We start from the raw sequence: 22355 nt of genomic DNA on the forward strand, positions 1-22355 counted from the left end.
TCAATGAACTTTCTTCCACATACAACCACGCTAAGGAATAAGCTTCCTCGTGCGGTGTTTGAAGGACGGTACGACATACGACGGTGCCTTCTAAAAAAGCGCGTACACGTTTCTAAAGGGCCGGCAACGCGATTCTTCAGGTATTGTTAGAGAATATGGGCGGCGGTGATCACTTAAAATCAGGTACCCGTTCGCTCGTTTGTCCTCTCTTCCATAGTAAAACTCTTTAACTGGAATGTACTAAATTGGCTTGTAACTTTGCGAATTTTAGGTACGTGTACACTCTTAATATCAACAAGTAGGCAGGTTCTATTGAAGAGTGCTTTAATGTAAGGAATTCTTATAAAAAAGTTTCTGGGATTAGCTGAAATACATATCTATTATTTGAAAATTTGAGCGGTGTTCATTAAAACAATAAAAATATACCTAATTCCTTCGATTATTTGAACTTTAATTGGAAAATTTTTGACTACAGGTATTAAATAAGACTGAATTGAATAATATCTTTCTTCTATAATAAATTATGAGCTTATTTGAAAGTGCCAAGCAAAAAGCTTTTACATAATATTGGTTCCACAGAACGGCAATATTGCCACTTGAGGATAATATCTGTTCTGCTAATGAATAGTCTACCGGAATATAGTGATTACCTCTGGCATGGAACAGATCAGTTGGCAATGTGCCACGGAGTGACATGAAGTAGTGAGTCAGCAGTCAGCGGTGGGCACGGGCGCGGAACGGCATGGCCACTCGCTAGCTCCCGTGTGCGGCGGCGCGATCGATACGCTTTTCCCCCCGACCGTACTGCACCTGCCGAGGGCTTACCGCGCGCGACCGAACCCAGATATCAAACAAAACCTATCAGATAAATTAACTACAAACTTCGTTATTATTTTTTACTATTGCGTTGCAAGGTTGCTTCGTCATATGTTTTGCTCAAGTCATAATAATATGTCAATCTTCGCGTAGTGCGGTGGTACTCTGTAGCGACTATAGCGCTGAACGAACAACAAAGAAGTGTGAATCCTTTAATAGTTCCCTGGACAGTGTGGTGCAGTGATGGCTTCGAAGGTGTTGGTGCCGGGGCTTCCATTCACTTCTCTCAAGGTATTACAATAAAATAATTTTGTTATACCACCTACTTATTAAATTAAAAAGAAGAAGGTTAAAACCACGATGTAATATTAAATTATTCATAGATACATGTTCAGTTTTAATGATAAATATAAATACTAATCACAGTTATTTACACAGTTTTTAAGTTGCTTACCTATTCTTGTTTAGTAAACATATATCTATTAGTTATCGCTGTTTATAATTCAGATAGGTGACCACTTCTGCAAAAGACATCATTGTTTGAATATAATTATCGAATGTATCTTAAAATTTTCATAGGAGACCATTGGTGCATGAGAATAACTCCCACAACCATTGTTTTACCTTACTCCTTACTTAAAAGTTTATAAATTCCTGAACACACGAGAAACTGGGTAAGACAAGCGAAAAAATTCAAACTAAAACACATTGTGTGGAGTGGCAGATTTAATAATTCAGATCAAATTCTAATAGGCGCCACCAGTTCAGTTTAAGCTGATGTTCAAACTCAGGGTTTGATTAATCTTAGTTAGATTCGAATGATCTGATTTTATCACCGCAGCACGTTATGGCGCTAACTGATCTGCTATCACACTTCGTTCATTAACGTGAGATTATGCACCCGAGCACTATTGGCTCTGGTTGGGTATTTACCACAGCATAGACAATACTGCGCTACTGGCATTTAGCATGTTACTTATGTCTCAAAGCTAATACTACAGTAAGGAAAAAAGATGAAAACCTAGAAAAGCGATCAAGTGAAAGGCCTACTCTCAACCAAGACCTGCTCGGTCAGAGATGCAATGGACAGACACCAATGAAGGCAGATCATAAGAAGTAAATCAGCACTGGCATCCTCAGCCGACTTTGACGACGAGGAATCGAGCAACTGCAGAGACAGAGATGTCTCAAGGCATCGAGCAAGAATGGAGGCAGATCATTAGAACGAACACAGCACTAGCATCCTCAAACAACGATGGCAACGAGGAGTCGAGTGACTGCAGAGACAGAGATGTCTCAAGGCATCGAGCAAGAATGGAGGTAGATCATAAGAAGGAACACAGCACTAGCATCCTCAAAGAAGGATGGCGACGAGGAGTCGAGTGACTGCAGAGACAGAGATATCTCAAGGCATCGAGCAAGAATGGAGGCAGATCATAAGAAGGAACACAGCACTAGCATCCTCAACCGACGATGGCGACGAGGAGTCGAGTGACTGCAGAGACAGAGATATCTCAAGGCATCGAGCAAGAATGGAGGCAGATCATAAGAAGGAACACAGCACTAGCATCCTCAAACAACGATGACGATGAGGAGTCGAGTGGCCGAAGAGACAGAGATGTTTCAAGGCATTGAGCGCATAAGCGATGTTGCACAAAATTTTGGTTGTTCAATCCTGAATGGCACTGACTGAATTAATTGAACGTCTAGCCCAATTCGACAAATTTTTCAAAAATATAGAACTACCTTCCTTCAGCGTAGGTTACAAGCCGATATGACGTGGGTATAATTTGAAAAAAAAAATACCATGATCTCTAATTAACGGCCAGTAATACTCTTGTGATAGCTCTGCAAGATGCGGCGATGGGCATACACCCAGTATGTAGTCCTGCAAATACCTCTTTTCTTATAATGAAAATAAAGGACGAGACGAGCAGGACGTTCAGATGGTAATTGATACGCTACGAGTATGCCCATTATAATGCACCTCGGAAATACACTCATCCTACAAGTGCCTTGGGTTATAAACCTCCATATTTAATTAGCAGAACTGCACCGTGTTATTACTAATAAACAAATATTAAACCTAAGCTACTATTGTCTTGAAATGTGATTGGTTAAACAAAACACATAAAGAAAACAACTTCACTGTACGCCCAGACAAAGGACCATTAGTTGTATCTATACGATGAAAAGCATTTCGAGCGAGCGAACGAGGCTGAGTCACAAACTTCAAAACACTTTGTGACATGCATTGCTACAGTCCACATAGAGTTCTACAACTAAAGCCAAACCTTATATCTTTAAACGAACAATTCTTGTTTATATTATCTAATCCGAATCTCGGAAACGGCTCCAACGATTATAAAATATAGTATACAGGAAGTTTTGGGGGCGAGAAATCGATCTAGCGGGGGTTTCAATTATAAAAAATGGAGTTTTATCCGTGTTTTAATGAGAAACAGCTACAATAACATTAGAATACAAAGGTAAATTTCGCCACTATATACATGATTGTAATAGCTCAGATGGGACATTGGGTGATCCGGAAAGCGGAAGAACCCGGTTCGACTCCCAGATGTCCTATTAGTTTTTTTTTGTATAAGTTTTGTACTTTTTTAAAAATCCGAGCAAGGCTCGGTCGTCCAGATATTAATATTTAAATTCAAGCAGGTTAATAAAAACACTTTTGAATCGCCAACAATATTTCTTATACTACCACCGATTTGAGAGCTACTTGTTTATCAGGATCAGCATAAAATTGAACAAAAATTGCTCTATTTAAACTATAATTTAAAAGTAATATCTAATAATAACTATGGAGCGTACTTAGACTTTGCTCAGACTTTACTTACGTAATACATAGCTACCAATTTCATCGCATCACGAGGAGTGTTCCGAAGATCTGTTTTACCTGATTTCTAACACGAATTCCATATTCGAACGACACGCCTCAGTACCATCCTAACTCACTGTTCTTATTCTAGATGGGTAGGTAATTGGGCAAGTACCTCACTTGATGTAAGAAAAATCCAGCTGCCCATGGACATCAGCAATACCAAAAGTCAAGAGATGCATTGCCGGCCTTCTAAGGTCCAAAGTCCATGGTGGTGAAGTGCCTTAGTTATCTAGAGTCGAGTGGGAAGCGAAAAGACAGAAGACTTTCTTTTATGCGTCGTGGATCAGCGGTTCACCATCCCTGTGTAGTGAAGGAATAGCAGGCTGATAAAAGTTTACTTGGGCAGCCTTTGCGAGAAACCCTAATGAATGAATTCCCGAGGAAGGCGCTACTTACATACCAATTCTGTCAATGTGCTTCGAATTCACCTCAGCAATAACTCTTCTGAAAGAGCTGAAGGCTTGGTTATAATTTTTTTTAAGTTCTCTTGTGTTTACATCATAAACCGTGTTTTTCCTCCCCTTTTGTATGCTGAAAAAGGTTTTTCAGCATTCGTAGCTAATATATATAAATATATATATTTTAAATAGTTAATGTTTATAATATTATGTTGCAGGTGAAAAAGTCGCCACCTCCGGAACTTGGCGGCAATGGCTTCTATGTTGGTAACGGAGACTCTACCTCCAGGATCGCGCACCTGGAGCACAGCGTCCGATTCCTCCAGGAGCAGCACCGACAGATGCTCAATGGTCTCCACGCTGAAATTGAATCACTGAGAGAGAGGAATAGAGGTGACTCATCATGTTCTTGCTACGTACCTACGAAAACGTCACATATTCGTCTTTTTACGTTTGTTTCTTACATCATAATAATTGATAAAATCCACGTGAGCTTTGATAGACGAACTCAAAGCTGCAGCATCTTTTTTAATTATTTTGCAACGTTTTAAAATTTGGCAACATATACTCGTAAATAAAGATCATTACTACTTGATCTGTAAATATAAGGCAATTTAAAAGAGTCGCATTAAGTTTTTTGCCACTTCTTCGTCTTTTAGCTAACATTTCCGAAGTTGTATGTTGAATTAATTTTGTTACTGCAAGTCACTAGTGACAACAACAACATTATTTTAAGTTTTTAATAAGTACTAATATATTACTTTGATTAAATTAGTAATCGATAATTTGCGATGAGCTATTCTCTCCAAATAAATGACTTTGGACATACAAAGGAATATAAATTTTCTTTTTGAATTTGATTTCAGAAGAATGAATATAGAAACAATAATTTCAATAGGGCCAATTCCATCAATTTCAAAATTTTCAGTCCAATTCTCGTCCATTGGTTGTGGTTCAGTAGACATATGAGTTACAAGAGGCTTGGTAGCAGAAGTATGATACAAATGGTGCAGTCTCGTGACAGATTTTGGCGAGACAACACGTCCTGACGATGCCTCGTGTAGAGGCGAAACACGTGTCGAATTTTTTAAAGACAAGTATTGGTGGAATCACTTAACACTAAAGAAAACTCAAATCATTTGTATACCAATGGTCTAGTTGATCAACTTATGTCCGGGTGTCGAATTTGCGTACTGGCGTGCGTGCGCATCGTAAAATTCAGTCTTATAATTTTTCACTTACGCGCCAAAAGAAGTACACCTTCAAAAATCTGTCGGGATCATAATATCAGATGATGTGACCACCGCCGCCTATGCTCGATTGTAACACCATTTGAATAGTAGTATTTCATATCGTTCTGGAAATACCTCCGAAGTAAATTCATCAAAATAATTAATTAAAATCGCCACGTATACAAATTATTCAATATTTCAGATCTCCAATTCCAGCTGATATTCAACAAAGAGGCGCCAAAGTCGAGCGCGGGAAACGAGGACGGTGAAAATGAGGTTAACATTACTATTATTTGATATAACTTCACTTACTTCAAATACAATATATCGAGTATCTATTTGAAGATATTTTAGGCAGCTTGAATCACAGACTTACGGCCGTTCCCAATATACTATCTACAGATAGAGATAAATTACTACCTTCTACGGTCAGTAATTAGCTGTCAATAGTTACGATTTCTATCTCAAGTAAGAGATAGACTGAATATTGGGAACGGCCGTTAGAATATACAAAGCGTGCGAAAGATAGAAATGGAGATAGAGTAAGACAGAAAAAGGAAAGCCAATCTATTGTTACTGCAACCGATTTTGATTAATAAGTCGTAAACAGTCAGCCAAGCTTGGCATTAGCTGATAGCTCCTTAAAATTTTATCAGTGCAAAATTTTTAATTTCGCACCTTCCAATTTTTGTTTTTCACATATATATTACACTAGCTGACCTGGCAAACGTTGTTTCGCCATATAAATTATATATGTAAACCTTCCTTGAGCTTCAACGAATCTATTAGAAAAGATTTCATTGAGATCGGTCGAATAGTTTAGGAGTTATTAGGGAACATACAAACATACATTCTCTTTTATATATATATATATAATAATATATATAGGTATATATATAAGATTACATTGTCTTCTGTTCTGGTAATGGTTTGTTGATTTCCGAATGTTATTTGATTAGATGCTAGATATCTGGATACGATTTGTTTGAGATTTTCAGGAATCCATATTCCGGTACCCTGTAAACGGATTGACCAGTTGCCGTTGCGTACAGACATCGCTTTCTAGTGTGTTTAATACCGTATTTACCACTGTTTAACGTAATTAATTCCTATTGCAAGTATCACACCATCTCATAATATAAATGTGTGAGTCGGTTCTGAAGTGAGTTGAACTGCAGAATGCGCATGTCCGTTGTTGTTTTGTTATACAACCCATAAAACATAAAGTAATTATGGGATAACGAAACACCACCATGTAGACCTCCAGTCAAATTCACCTAAAGGATATTTACACTTACGGAGTAGCCACTCCAATCCGCGGGTTCTTATGAATCTTTATGAGATTCACCATAGAATATGTAAAAAAGTACCTATAATAAATATTATAATTGGACCAATTAAGAGATTATATTTATTTTCTAGAACATCACACTGCTTTTAACGAAGTTATAAACTAGATAATATTTACAATCCAAGGCCAGGTCAAGAGTACCCTAAGCCGGAGAGCATGTTTGAAAGGAATAATGAAAGTGGACGAAGCGAAACAAGTATGTAAGGATCGTAGCAAGTGGAAAGAAGTGGTCTCTGCCTACCTCTACGGGAAAGAGGCGTAATTTTATGTATGTATTATGTATTTACAATCACCATAATATGGTTGTATACCAAGACTGCTGGCAGTATTACCGGATTTACTACCAGCGTTTGGGCTTACAGTAACTATTGGTATTGAGACTTTATGCTTTGTACTGTCTTCGCCCCTCTGAAGTCCACGGGTTGATATGTATAAAATGATTTTGTAGACAAACAGAAGTGACTGTGGGTAAGGTAGAGAGGTTATCCAGAATGGCAACTGTGCAGGTGACCGGACTGCGGCGCGAGGTGGAACGACTGGAACTCCAGGCAGACGAGGCGCGCGCCGAGGCTGACCTGCTGCGGAGGAAGACCGAGCAACTGCAGGAGATCATAGACGCACAGAACTTGTGAGTACTCTGCTGCTGTTCCGAATATTCGATTACCGTGAGCAATTTCGTAGGTTTGGGTATTTTGGACTCTAATCAAAGAAAGGCTTTACGTAACTAATAAACAACATAAAGAACATCTATCAAAGCGACTATTCAAGTGTATTTTTCACTTCATGTCGTAGTATTGGATTATTCCCTTCTTTATTGAATTGTGTAAAATTTGTGCTTCTTGCCAACAAAGTCTAAAATTTGTGTCTAACAAATGCATAAAAGATCAAGTAGATGCTCCATATCGATGTTTCTAAACTAAAATGCTATCCGATATTAGAAAGGGAAAGCCATTGTGTAGCCGAAAGGTCACACAGTGGATTTTGATTCCTTTTACTTTTAATGAGTACAAAATGACGTAGATATTATTAATACGGAACGAAATACTAGATTTTAATGACTCAATGTAGCTCTAGTTCAGCATATCTACTCTCTTTGGGATTTGGATATTATGTATGTTCTTTCTATTGTATAGTTCGCAATTTTGGCTTTAATTTGTGATATGTTCATTAAATCTTAATATATTATATAAATTACGTGACACGTTGTTTGTCCGCGATGGACTCCTAAGCTAATGAACGGATTTTAATGGGGATTAATCCCACTGCACTCCATGAAGTAATTAATTACTTCATGGAGTGCAGTTTAGTCCAACTTGAGAGATAGGATAGTTTTTATTTCAATTTGGAACCCATAATTATTTTAATTTCCGATATTTGTTTTGTATGCACATATTTTCTGTGAGAGAATTTATTGGCGCACGGTTTGACAGTTCTGCTGTGGAACATTTCAGTATAACAACAAGGAGCATATGTTACGAAATAATTCTTGATGTTATGAAAAATTATTGACAAATACATTAAAAAACATTTTTTTTTATTATCTACAGAACAATGTTTGTCGTGTCAGCTTGTAAGATTATAAATTTTTCATAGAAAACTTGAAGAATTAGAAGGTCAGGGGCAGACTGAAGCGAACGACGGTCGCGCGGCTGAGGAAGTTAGCCGGGCGGAATTGCGCGCGCGGCTGGGGGAAGCCGAGCGTCTGGTGCGGCGACTGCGCGCGGACGCCGAGCGGCAGCGGAGAGAGGTAGGCGGAGCGGGGGCGGCAGCGAGCGCGGGCGCAGGCGTCACCAACCTGCTGTTCGACAGTGCGGCCGCTCACCACGCGCACGTACGTACGTGCACCTGCGTACGCATTGCGCCGCTTCACGCTACCAGCACTACACCTGGGGGCCTACTCCTAAAATCGATATATCGTGGCGTTAGTCTTGTCAAATCCTACTCTTAGTTACATCGTATTCAGTGTCGAAACGATGATTGAACGAACGATACATTATTCGATATTATCGGTCCTAACCCTACTCTTAGTTGAAAATGTCAGAGACGAATATTCAAATTTGACAAATAATCAAACGTCACTTTTACGATAATCTCACCGACACCTTCTAAGCTGTCGTTGCTATTATCGCTTCAAGTTGTAGTTGTGCTTTTATTTGATTGTGGAGTCAATTTCTTTGGTGTAAATAAATAAACATACGCCAAATATTTAAACATAAATTACATATTGAACAGGATTTTTTTAACTACCAAAAAGTTTGTGTCCTTTTTGCGTCTAAAGTAATGTTTTGACTTTTGACACTTAACACTAAACAGCGACATAGCCCAGATAAAATTTAGTTTTTTCAAGATTTACACATAATTCATTCACACTAACATCATAAAAAATCAAAAAATTAAGTCTATCGTTACGATAAACGATAAGGAATTCGAACATTTGTTAGAGTAGGGTAGGTGCGATATATTCGGAGTATTATCGTATCGATCCGAATGTATGTTGTTGATTTTGCGAGTAGACCTCCTGGCGCGCACTGCGAATTCTCATCGCGCGATTATTTACGGTTTAGTAAGATGCGTACAGACTACTGAAACGTTACATGAAGTATATCATTGTACCTTTCATTGCATGTTCGCTGCAAGCGTGGACGCATATCGAACATTCACTACAAACCTCCCGCGTACGTCTGTTACCGCCATTCTGCCACGAACACCTTTGTTTTATTTCCTTCTGCTTTTCGCGACGAATTTATGAAGAGAGAAGAACTAACAGTTTTGTCGATTTCCGACCACATCTTGCTTAAGATGGTTTTTAAATAGTTTCATTTTGCGGGTTCCTCAAAATTTTACAAACTCTGTACGCATCTACTCATCGATAGACGTCAAAACTATGAGAAATTGTAAGAAAATGTGTTATCTTTCATGATGCAGCAATGTCTACGTCGAATTCTTTCATTGCATGATATATTTCATGTTACGTTTTACCAATCTGTAGGCACCATTATATTTTCAGTCAAGACAATTAAAAACCGAGATTCGCGAGAGAGAATTAGAATCGAGCGATGCATTCTGTGGACAGATATTCGTGTGGATTTAGTTAGCAAGTGCATGCAGCTTCATATTATTTTTATATTTTATCGCAGGGTATTTTGTGAGAATAATCGCGTGAATAGGATTCGCTATGCTTGCTACGCCTTATACAGATAACTAGACTGCGAAACCAGAGACTAGGTTAGCAAGGAGTTTGTTCCCCCTGTCATTAAATTAAAAAAAAAACTAGACACAGTGCAAAATTTAAACATTTGAATACTTGAATCGCTGTTATAAATGCCCACAAAAATATTTTCATTTAAATTGACAAATGGGAAGAATTAACATCGGAGAAAAATATAATTATTTATAATTATGGAATAGGTAGGTAAATTCAAATTCAAATATTTTTTTTGAAAATAGGAAGTGACATCACTTATTGAAAGTCAAAAGCTACCACCCATTCCAAAATGAATGACCTGAGAAGAACGGGCGTAATAAACTCAGCGGGCTTTTTTTTCATAGAAAAAATATGTTTACAAAGTAATATTGTACAATTAAACATATTATTTAATAGTCTGAGCGCGGTCGCTCCATTCCCAATCTGTGGTATCATTAAGAAAGTCATTTATGTTATGGTAACCTTTACCACACAAACGTTTTTTAACAATTCTTTTGAGTAACGTAATACATTTGTTTTGAACATTTTCTGGGATCTTGTTGTAAAAGCATATACAAGACCTACTATCTCGACTTATCCGAGTAGTAGGCATTATAGGTTTATGTCTGTTCCTGGTGTTAACATTATGGTTATGACTAACTAATAACTTACAATCATAAATTATTATAAATAACTTACAATCAAAATAAATTAGTCACGTTTGCTATAGAAAGGAAATTAAAATCCTCAAAGTTTGTACAATAAAAAGGAACAAAATAAAATCCATAGGAAAGGAGTTTATTTCATCATGCCTAGCAATTTATATATTTCAAGTAATATCCAACAAAAATAACGTAAATGTTCATTTATAAAAGTTAAAAGGTGCATTGAAATAGATGCAAAATATTCAAATATCATTATTAAGGTTTGGTAGGTAGGTAAGAAATGGTACTAATCTCGTAACAAAATTATAGAAATAAAAAGAAAATACTCAAATCATTAACATGCCAAGGCTTACTACGAACAAGTAATATACCTATTGAAAACAGAAACAAGGAACACAAAGAGAAATAAAAATGGAGTAGAAACACAGATTTGAAAGAAATAGTGCCACAAGATATGAAAGAACTATTACAGAATAATCAGAAGAAAATTGACCAAAAGAAATTTCAAAGTACCAGAAATTAGTAAAAGATAAATGTAAATAAAACAAAAGTCAACAATAAGAAGAGCAAATTACATTGAAACACACTGAAAGATCTGCTGGAATCAATCAACTATACTTACATAAGATCAGAATATCACGAAGTAGCTAGATACTTTTAGATACCAAAGTACGAAAAGAAGTAACAAATGAAGTAGACTAAAGTCCGATTTTAAGATATTATCATCTATCCCTATATCTATCATTATTTTATCTGATATCAATAATTCATCATATCTGTATGACGAAAAGAACAGATAATTGAAAGATTTGCAAACTTGTTAACCGGAAATTACACAACAAAATTTAAAAATATATTTGTAGCAGTACAATTGGGAAATTTCCATTTGCATTCAAAGTTTGTGAGTTTTAACCGACTTCGAAAAGGAGGAGGCTCTCAATTCGATTGGTATTTTTTATGGATGTACACCGATTACGCTGATATTTATGATCCGATTTTCGTGATTCTGCTTTAGTTTGATGCGAAATGTTTGCGATTTGGGCCTATTTAGGAGTTTTCATGTGTTGACTACTTGTTAGACAGAAACACACAGCTTGCAAGTACCTACCTACTGTATCACTCAGGTCATCTTGAAATTCTTACCAAATACCTCACAATAATAATCATCATCATCCATCAAACATGGTAATGCAACTTAAGATTAATTCAAGTAAAAATGTTAGTGCAGTGTAATTATGTCTATAAGTTTCTTGACACGCTTTTACTAGCACAATATTAGGCCTTCCTCCTGCATCTAACAAACACTCACTCGCAATCATCTGTTGGTATTTGGTACGCTGTGCTAGGGCTGCCCAAGCTTTAATAGTTGCAAGGCTACCTGAATATGAATCACGTTCATTATTTATACTTTTTATTCCACCATTAGTGTAGTACCCATAGACTTATAATTGAAACAATAGTGCAAGCGAGAAGAACATAAACAATTTGTTATGTTTTTAAAGTGATAACCCTCACTTCTGGGATTAATAATGATAAATACACAAGTAAAAATGAAAACACAGTTTGCCAAAACCTGAGAGATGAACAAAGCATACTAGATTTTATAAACGATACGTCACCCGAACGGTTGACTCAGTTGGAAAGAGCGCTCGCACGGAACGCAAGAGGTCGCAGGTTCTAGTCCCGCATCGTTCAAAAGATTTTGTTTTCAGTTTTATTTGTGTAGAGAAGAACATAAAAACATATCTTAAAGAGATACAGAAAAATAGAAAATGAAAGGAAATCTATTGTTACCTACTTACCGACGCTTGACATATTACATTTGAATATTAAACCACTAGTATGGATGGTAGGTTATCACTTTAAAAGGAGAATCATCTATATATATGAAGTATCCGTCAAATCCGTCATTAAATAAGGGTGGCGCCACAGAAGCATCAGGGTAAATCTTAAAAGAAGCGCTAAATGTAAAATCACTCTACACGTTTCCCTATAATAATTCTTTAAGGTTATATTTAGTACATTATTTTGCACAACGTAAGTTGTTGAAATTTTCAATAATTAATTACGTTAGTCGGAAAATTAAATTAAATTTTAACTCGGCTTACTTTACACCAGCGCAATTGTGGAAGGTTTTTGAACTGTTATTTACAATATACAGCTGGACACTTTTTCAACTTTTCTCCCTTAAGAGATGATACTCCTTAAGTCTATTTAGTAGTATACCTAAGCCTAACTTCTTGCACGAAATAGATACAGGTAGTATAGATAAAGTAGAAGACAAAACCAATTGATATTACTATAATAATTCTGTTTCTCGTTGCTCTTTTTTTCAATCAATAGGACCTTCTTCTGTGTCATTGTATACTTTACGACGGACAATAAGTGGATATTTTACCATACAACTTTGTATACTGTTTTTTTTATTGTTAATCCTAGATCAAAATTATTTTCAATTAAGATCATTTAAGTAGTATCATTATAACCTGCTAAGAGTAAATATTGGTATTAGTTTTACGTGCAGTAAGATTTGACATATGTTTGAAATAGTAGATCATAATATGGAGACGAAGTATAATCCGGCTAAGTTTGAAAGCGAATAGGTGCTTAAAATGTAGTGGATTATCGGCTATCTCAGTTTTTTACAAGATTATAGCCGCCAATCTATCAATGAATTCATGAAATCGAGTGAATCGCTTTTTTTCTTCTTTTTCTTAGAGAGTTTCGCTAGGTTGGTAACCTGTGTCTCTTTGATTCGCTTTTTTGATATTTTGCTTTTTGTAAGAGCCACAGAACAGGCAAAGACATCTCTTTAAACTGTTCTGTGGTAAGTGCTAGACTATTTCAAACAAACTTCAAACGGCTTCATTCATCAGCCTAGTCCGAGAGCATAAACGAAAAAATTTCAACAGTCGAAAATTGGCGTTAGTTTGAATGAACTGAAAAGACTTCGACTTCCTCAGCGGGTGGTACTTAAACATTATAATATTTAATAGTGATGTAGGTGGAGTGAAAAGATGTTATAAAGTAACTTAACGTTATGGCTTCTACTCTATTGAATTATAGCAATACAGAGCTCTATATTAACCACTTATGTTTTAAATACAATATGAAAAAAAATGCTAACAATCTGTTATACAGTTGCAGTGTATGAAAAATTCTTTAATAAGAGCAAGCGGTATGGATCCATTCGGGTTTCAAAGTTACCAGTACACTCATCTGCACACGCCTGACTTCTGGAGAGAGCCTCTGCGAGAGTGAGTAACAAATAATTTTCTTTCAGAATAAGTATATATACCCTTTCTAAAGTCGCTTTACAATCCGTGAGGACGGTAGCCATTGCATCTGTGCGAGCGAGACGCATTATATTTACTCGGGAGTGACAGGGACAGTAATAACAGGTTAACGTACGAAATTCTTCCTGCTTAGCGCCCGGACTCTACAAATAAAGACAATGAATAACTAGTTAACCATTTTATGTCCGATAAGTCATTTAATATTATTTTGATTAAAAATACAAACGACAACCTTGTCGTAGTATATTTCCCCAATAAGATTTTAAAAATATGATTTTGGTTGATAACTCGATGAACGTAAGAATCTTGCAGCCAGATCTTGGACTATACTTACATACTGATTTTCTACAATAAGTTCATCCATGATATATATATGACTCTCTGTAGAAAGTATACAATGGGGTTATATGAGAACGTATATTTGAGTGTCGTTCACTTATCAGACGCGGCTAAATTGTCACGAAAATTTAATATTGATGATAACGAAGACAATGTAGTGGGTTACATTTATGGGTATTTTTTTAATAATTCCTCAGACAATAGTACGTTTAATAATAATGTGTATTATTACTACAAGCAGGGAGTATAACACGGGGGCACGCGGCAGACACAGGAGGCCCAACACCTTGCCCGAATTGTCAGCTGTCGGCCAACAGATACGCTCAACTGGATATGCAAATCGTAAGTGCAATTTTTATATATATACTCACCAAGTTTTCTATATCCTCAGTTTTATTATTATACATTTATAATCCACCTTCGCACGACACGCCACAAATTAGGATATCATCCCCACCATCTGGATGTGTGGCGGTTCACCACAGTGCGGTTTTCAAGGAGCTTTCTTCCACGTACTGTGCGGTGTTTCCAGGACGATACGACATGGGTACCTTCTCAAAGGCCGGCAACGCTCTTGTGATTCCTCTGGTGTTGCAAGAGAATGTGGGCGGCGGTGATCACTTAACACCAGGTGACCCGTACGCTCGTTTGTCCTCCTATTCCATAATAATAAAAAATCATTTAATAAATAAAAACGGCGAGTCATGCGTCATAAATTTATCTGCACTTAAGTATGTGTTTAATAAAGCATGCATATTAAATGAAAGGCTTTTTAGGCTGTCTCGATTTTCTCGGTGTTTGTGTTTCGCATTTAAGTTCTCACTTAATAATATCTCAGCCATAAATTAATATTATGATTGCTCATAGGTATATCAAAGATACTTTATCATACAGATTCACGGGGTCGAGGATATCCAGAAAGATTGAAAAGGGCTCAAACAATAAATGGAGAACCTCGTAGCGGAAAAACTCCTGTCGAATCATCAGGTCAGTATAAATATTTATGATTTTATTGGACAGGGCATTTTTTAAGACTTTAGAGTAATAAAAATTAAAATGTATGAGATAGAATACACTTGATCACGAACAACGTATTAAGACGACATCTGGAATGCGAAGCCAAAGTACTTTTAATCTTATTCGCTTTATAAACTACCCTACTAGTGATATTTTATCGCCATTGCTGAGTTATCGTCATAGCTGAGTTATCGCCATAGCTGAGTTATCGTCATAGCTGAGTTATCGTGATAGCTGAGTTATCGTGATAGCTGAGTTATCGTGATAGCTGAGTTATCGCCATAGCTGAGTTATCGCCATAGCTGAGTTATCGCCATAGCTGAGTTATCGTGATAGCTGAGTTATCGTGATAGCTGAGTTATCGTCATAGCTGAGTTATCGTCATAGCTGAGTTATCGTCATAGCTGAGTTATCGTGATAGCTGAGTTATCGTGATAGCTGAGTTATCGTGATAGCTGAGTTATCGTGATAGCTGAGTTATCGTGATAGCTGAGTTATTGCCATAGCTGAGTTATCGTCATAGCTGAGTTATCGTCATAGCTGAGTTATCGCCATAGCTGAGTTATCGTGATAGCTGAGTTATCGTGATAGCTGAGTTATCGTCATAGCTGAGTTATCGTCATAGCTGAGTTATCGTGATAGCTGAGTTATCGTGATAGCTGAGTTATCGTCATAGCTGAGTTATCGTGATAGCTGAGTTATCGTCATAGCTGAGTTATCGTCATAGCTGAGTTATCGCCATAGCTGAGTTATCGCCATAGCTGAGTTATCGCCATAGCTGAGTTTTAGTTACTGTGCTAATAATTTTTTATTTCTACACGATTTCAGCTACCACCCCTCTAGAAACATTTAATACAATATCTTTAAAGAGAACGAAGGAAAATATTGACCAAGTTTTGAACACGTACCCAGAGCTAAAGATTGTGGTGACTAAGTACATACCACACGGAAACGGTGAGAAAGGGTTTCTAAATTTACCATGTTAATTACTAACCCTTTTAGTGTTGGGACATGTGCGATCAATCTTACATGTACGACTAATCAGTCCATTTAATAAATAAATTATACTTAATTGATATTGTTGTAGTAAAAGTTGTGTTGTTACTAAAACATTTTATAGCACAAAATAACAAGTACCTATTACCATTATTTTTGATAAGTATTTTGTGTAATTTCGTATCATAAATAAATTTAGTACTTAGTCACTCTCATAGAAATCTTAATTCATGTTTACTATAATGCAGCTATAGGAGTTCTAGGTAGGAGTACCTACTTAGGAGTACCTTAGAATGTGACTTCGTACTAGAGTAAGAAGCCACATAACCGCGTTAAACATGTCGCCTCACAAGTGACTCATAGACCACTATCGACTAAGCAGTGATTTAGTATTAATCGGAACGGCAGACGTGAAACACCGCTACAGACAGACATCTATATAATATAGTTTCAGTACTATCTTATTGTGGAGACTCTTTCACAAACTTCAACTATATCAGTTCAAAAAGTTTATGGCGATTATTTTTCACTGTTAGATTCTTAATTTATTTATACTGTCATCATTTTGAACTCCAACGTTGCAGAACACACGTCTAAGAATATCCACAGCGTTGGAAGCGTTCGAAGCAATCCAATGCCTTATACCTTGTTTCGAATTCTATGGTCATACTCGACCAGGGAACCTACTTTCAGCAGCTGGTGTTCTGAGTGTCATAACATCAATAAACGACGATATTGATCAAGTCATCGCCGATTTATATATATAGCAAGAGCCCACGATGGCCAGACCTTCGTTGTATTATAAAAGCTGAAAGTTTTACCGTACATGTCCCCTATATAGCGACTATAGAGTTTGGGTTGTTGTTACTTGGGCAGGTAACAGGGAGTAAAGGTGGATAAAATAGTACGTAAAATTCGTTAAAGTATGTAGCTCATTTTTTTAATATTTTCTTCGGAATAACTTTAGAAATCTAGTCATGCATTGCCGGCCACTTATGACAGTTACTACCCCCTGCCAGACACCCCTAAACTTTAAGTAAATTACTTGGGGACTAATAAAAAAATGTTACCTCAATAGACGGACAGTTTTAATGGTTAATGGTCTCGCCAGACACATTGAAAGTCCGCTGTAGGTGCGTGCGCGAATAAAATATAAATATAACATAAAACCATTAATAGTATTTTATTATAATTTAGTTAATATGGTTGCAGTAGGTGCATCAACATCAACATCGGCAGAGACGCGGTCGCGGGCGCGCCGAACGCATCGCAAGCCCACCGTGGACGCCGAACAGACATAGCCCCGTCCTCGCGTGTAGAGATACTAGCGCCCTCTGTACTACCGCGCCCTCAGGCCTCTACTTATTTAGTATTGCAACGTTTGCAGTAAGCGATAACCTAAAGGTGCGTACAGATTGGTGCAACGTAGCATGAAATATATCATGCAATAATAGAATTCGCTGTACATAATGCTATATCATGAAAGGTAGCACTTTTTGTAACAATTTCTCATAGTTGGGAATTCTTGTATGCGCAAGATGAGCATTTCACGCGCACGTTATGTATAACAAGCCACGTGCGGAGCGACCCGTGATTTGTCGGTTTTTCGAACGATCACAAAGAACGCGCGCTGCAGCAGCGTACGGTCGTTTCGGAAATCAACACATGCGCGCAACGAACAGGGAGGGAAAAAAGGACACTGCGTGTAGTGGAGGAGAGAATAGATGAGCGAGGGATAGGTGCGTTCAGAGTTCGTGAAAATTTGCGTAATCGCGCAAAATGAACTATTTAAAAAACATCTTAAGCGAGACGCGCGGTCGGAAATCGCAAAGTTGATGTCAATGATAGAAGGAAAATGGAATAACAAAATTATTAGTCTCTCTCTTCATAAATTCGTCGCGAAAACTAGAAGGAAAGAAATCAAACGTATTGGCGGCAGAATGGCGGAAACGAACGTACTGGAGGTTACGTTGTGAATATGCGTCCACGCTTGCAGCGATCGTGCAATGCAAGGTAAAATGATACATTCATGTTACGTTTCTCCAGTCTGTACGAACCTTTATAAACGCCCAATATTATATTGTCTTAGGCAGTCGAGACATATTCACGGTTTTATTATTATGCTATTTGATATTATATTTATTTCGGTATATTAAGTTGTTGATATAACGAATAATATACTGCGCTTGTTGCGCCTCACTCATTGTTGGAATATTAGGTACCTATAGTTTCATTTAATTTTTAGAAGTTGAATCCTGCAAATATACGCCATTTTGTACTTAACCAACTTTGTTGACATTTATTACGACATTTAATGTTTTTGTAATTATTCTGGCGCGTTGAAGTTATAAGGTACCTAGCTACCTACCTATAGATACTAATTAGTCTAAGGAATGCTTTTAGTCTAAATGTAGATAGAAAAACAACCTAACTAAAATTAAAAAGTTAGGTCGAATGAAGTTGTTTTTGAAATTTTAATATTTTACTAAGATGTGCTAACCGTACATATAAGAACGTCCACCAATAATAGCATTCCTCAAAATGTTTAGTAAGCATTTTTGTACTATTCATAAACCAAACGAAGAATAAATCGACAAATGATTATTAATTAAGATATTTCCTACTCGTATTATGTCAATTTAGCAAGTGTACTGATATACTGAAAGACAGCTGATGCAATTTGAACATTGTCTATACTAAGCCCATCGAGAAGAGATAAAAAATGTAAACAAACGGACCGTTACTGAGTTATATTGTCACAAATACGGCTGATTCGGACTCTTCCGACGTATAATCTTTGTCTAGTACAGACGACAGCTATTAGAATAGGGATTCCATAATTTGTATATAATCTATTTAAATTAAAATGGTTTGAAGCCCTGATACATTGTTTACATTATTTATCTTGTCTCGTTGACCTTACTATTTATTGGTATATTTAATTTGTCATCGCTGTGATATGGCCACTGACCTCTACTATTTATCTGGCGGCTGTCAAAGTGATTTTGTGCCTTTTTGATATTCGCCATTTTGGAGCTGATGGCCATATAACGAGAGTCTGGTGCGACCTGTCAGTCAGTCTGGATGATCGCGGTGCTAAAACTAGTGATAACAACCTTAGCTAAACAAAAATCGATAGGAAAACGATTTAAGTACAAAAAAATGTGTACTTTATCACGTTGATTCCTGAAGTATAAATAACACGGAAAACGACCGAAATTAATTCAAAATGCAATAATACTTTAGAGTACTATACGATTCTCTCGCAGCCATTTGTATTATACGTCAAAATTAGTTCTTTGGCCGCTCGCGAGTGGCGCTTCAAATTGGAACAAAATATTTGCTGTCAAACATAAGGAACAGCCTGTCCAGTGGTATTTATACAGGTCAGTGGATATGGCAGTCAATAACTTGTATAACACGTGCCTATATAAGCAATATATAACCGATGTAGCTGCCTTAATATATCTTGGAGCTGTAGCCATGAACAATGTTTAGACAATGGACAAATCTTGAAATTTTAACAAAAGAAAGGTATTGGTGTTAATAAAAGAGAATCTAGTTGCAAAATAGTTATAACATCTACTGCAATCGAGTACCTACCGCAATGTAACGACTAAATCAATTTAAATTTTTGTTTAAACAGTGTTCATTGGCAGCTCTGGAATTGAAGATATATCTTTATAGAATAGTGTTTTGAATTTTTTAATAATCAACACATTTTTGTATAGTAGGTTGACAATTTACACGTTTTTCGGATATGACATTAGAATAATACCTGTAATATGAAATGCGTTTCATTCTCCGGCCATATTGATTTTCATCTTCTTTGCGAGCGATTATCATGGTTATTTGCACCTTGGATGCAGCAGTTCCAACCACGATGTTCCCTTTCTACCAGGACTCCATTGCCTTCTTGATGAGTTGTAGCAGCTGGTACTTATCATGTCGTATGATATGAACAAAGTCCTCCTCCTCTTCGCGTCGGTTTCCTCAGTGCTCATCTCGACAGAGTACTTTTTTGCGTATTATTTGCCGCCATCTGCCCCTGTCGGAAGCAGAGTGTAAAGCGTCGTGGACAGTGGTTTCAAGGGCAGTGCGAATCTGATCGGTCCATCGCATGGGGCTCCTTCCTCTTGGTCTTCTTCCCTCCACCTTCCCTGTTACCATCAGTCTCTCCAGGTTGTCTTCATCCCTTCTGGCGACGTGACCGAAGTATTCTAGGACCCTACGCAAGCTGATGGTAGAGAGCCTAGTCACAATGCCCAGCTGTGTCAGGATCGACACATTAGTTCGTGGTGCTGTCCACGGTATGCCCAACATCCTTCTCCAGCACCATATTTCGAAAGCATCGATTCGTTTTCGGTCGGCTTTCTTTAAAGTGCATGTTTCAGCGCCATATATGAAAATGGAAAACACCAGTGATCGCACAAGATTGGTCTTGGTTTTTATGCTGATGGTTCTACTCTTCCATATTTTCTCTAATTGTGACATGGCGCCTTTTGCCATGCCGATCCTACGACGAACCTCGCAAGAACCATCGTTGCAGATTTCAGAGCCCAGGTATTTGAATCTGTTGACCATTTCTAATTGTAGTCTTCCGGTAAGCTCCAACCTGCCAGACCGATCCACAACCATAACCTTAGTTTTAGACTTGTTTATAGCGAGACCCAGCTCAGCGCTGACGCTCTCCTTCCTGCTGAACAAAGTAGCAGCTTCCATTTCTTAATAAGCTCTTTTTTCTTCCTTTCTCTCCTTCCTTTTCTTCGCTTTACGGCACCACCTTAATCCTGCTAAATAAGATATTCTCTAACTACCCTTTGGTGATGGTTTATTGTGGATATTAAGAAAGCACTACCTATTGTAAACATTAGTTCATTAGGTAATGTCTTTCAGTTTTGATACTTTACCAAATATTTTTGAAAATATTTATAGAAGTGGCTCATCCGATGTTTAGTGAGTAACGCTAATTACATATTCTTTGGTAACGCTGCCAATACCATTGAATGTTATAATGTGCTCAATAGATGGCTTAGAGAATGTAACATATATTCATTCCAATAATTAGATTTAATTGTCTAGTACTGCCATTTTTAATAAATTTTATTATTAAACGTGAAACTGTGACGGACAAATTTGGTGCCTTTACATGGCTATTAATCGTTAATTCATGGCAGATTTTTCATTTAGATCTGATGAAATCTTTTAACTTCTTTCTTAGCATAGAAATTTACAGGTGAAGTATATGGTTAAGGTGATTAAACATATATATAATACTTACATCCATTTTGAGTCTGCTTACCTCTTGTTGTAAGTTACACATTTACTAACTATAATATACGAGTCTTGGCAAGGGCGGCAGAATCTTTTTTGGGCACTTTGGGCTGCCAGCGCTTGGGTTACCTAGTGGTAACTGGTAATAGGGCAATAGCCCTATTGAGGCCCGTAGATAATACGTACTTTGTACATTATTCCACGGGCAAAGTGTCTCGACACCAAACGGCACAAAGATGTAAGACTCACTTATATACAGACCGACAACCCATATCCGCCCTTGCGAGACGATTTTGTAATACAATAGCCGTGGTGTGTTTTCAAATATGCCCTAATAAGTTTAATAATTTGCAAAAATAATTTAAATCCCACATTGCACTGTATTTGTGAGAGTATAATATACACAAATGCTATATATACCCTTACTGCATTGTAATCTAAACATATATAGCGGATAATTACTCAGAAATATATTATATTTATTGCATTATTTTGTTTTATTTATTCCCCTAAACTGACACTCAAAACTAATATTCATGTTATAAATTCATTTAGATTTGTACTTACGCCAAAAAATTACACATGAACATCAAAATTTATTTAAATTGTGAAAATGTATTCACATTTTACCATTTATCACAATCAAAGTTATCGAAGAAAACTACCCAAAAAAATAAAAAAATAACAGTAGGTAATTAATTATTAAAAAAATGACAAAAAACATTGAATTCCAACTTAACTATAGATACTTCCTCTAGTGTTGCAAGAGAATGTGGGCGGAGGTGATCACTTAATACAAGGTTGATGCTCGCTAAATGTATAAAAATATCTTTATGATCCACTATTATACATCGTAAAATAACTAAATAAATTTATAAAGAAATCTCC

General features: G+C 36.9%; 1 protein-coding gene across 5 annotated transcripts; it reads left to right on the top strand.

The window, feature by feature from the left end:
• Nucleotides 1–726: 726 nt before the first annotated feature.
• Nucleotides 727–21954, top strand: LOC126972822 (uncharacterized). Of its 5 annotated transcripts, none has more exons than XM_050819901.1 (10): nt 727–1107; nt 4332–4506; nt 5548–5621; nt 7203–7324; nt 8290–8527; nt 13687–13802; nt 14419–14522; nt 15075–15167; nt 16026–16151; nt 17406–21954. In XM_050819901.1, the coding sequence occupies exons 1-10, from the start codon at nt 1060–1062 to the stop codon at nt 17492–17494; spliced, it is 1185 nt and encodes a 394-aa protein (XP_050675858.1). In that variant the 5' UTR covers nt 727–1059; the 3' UTR covers nt 17495–21954. The 5 variants fall into 5 exon arrangements, with proteins under 5 accessions (XP_050675858.1, XP_050675859.1, XP_050675860.1 ...); XM_050819902.1 differs by having other exon boundaries at nt 14422–14522; XM_050819903.1 differs by having other exon boundaries at nt 8290–8443.
• Nucleotides 21955–22355: the final 401 nt, after the last annotated feature.

This window comes from Leptidea sinapis, chromosome 27, assembly GCF_905404315.1.
Source record: "Leptidea sinapis chromosome 27, ilLepSina1.1, whole genome shotgun sequence".
NCBI classification, from domain to species: Eukaryota; Metazoa; Arthropoda; class Insecta; order Lepidoptera; family Pieridae; genus Leptidea; species Leptidea sinapis.

Excerpts from the sequence above, each read along its gene's own strand:
- LOC126972822 (XM_050819901.1), top strand. The coding sequence starts at position 1,060 with ATGGCTTCGAAGGTGTTGGTGCCGGGGCTTCCATTCACTTCTCTCAAG. Across the intron at positions 1,108-4,331 it reads TTCCATTCACTTCTCTCAAG|GTGAAAAAGTCGCCACCTCC; the intron begins GTATTACAATAA and ends ATTATGTTGCAG. Across the intron at positions 13,803-14,418 it reads TGGAGAGAGCCTCTGCGAGA|CAGGGAGTATAACACGGGGG; the intron begins GTGAGTAACAAA and ends TATTACTACAAG.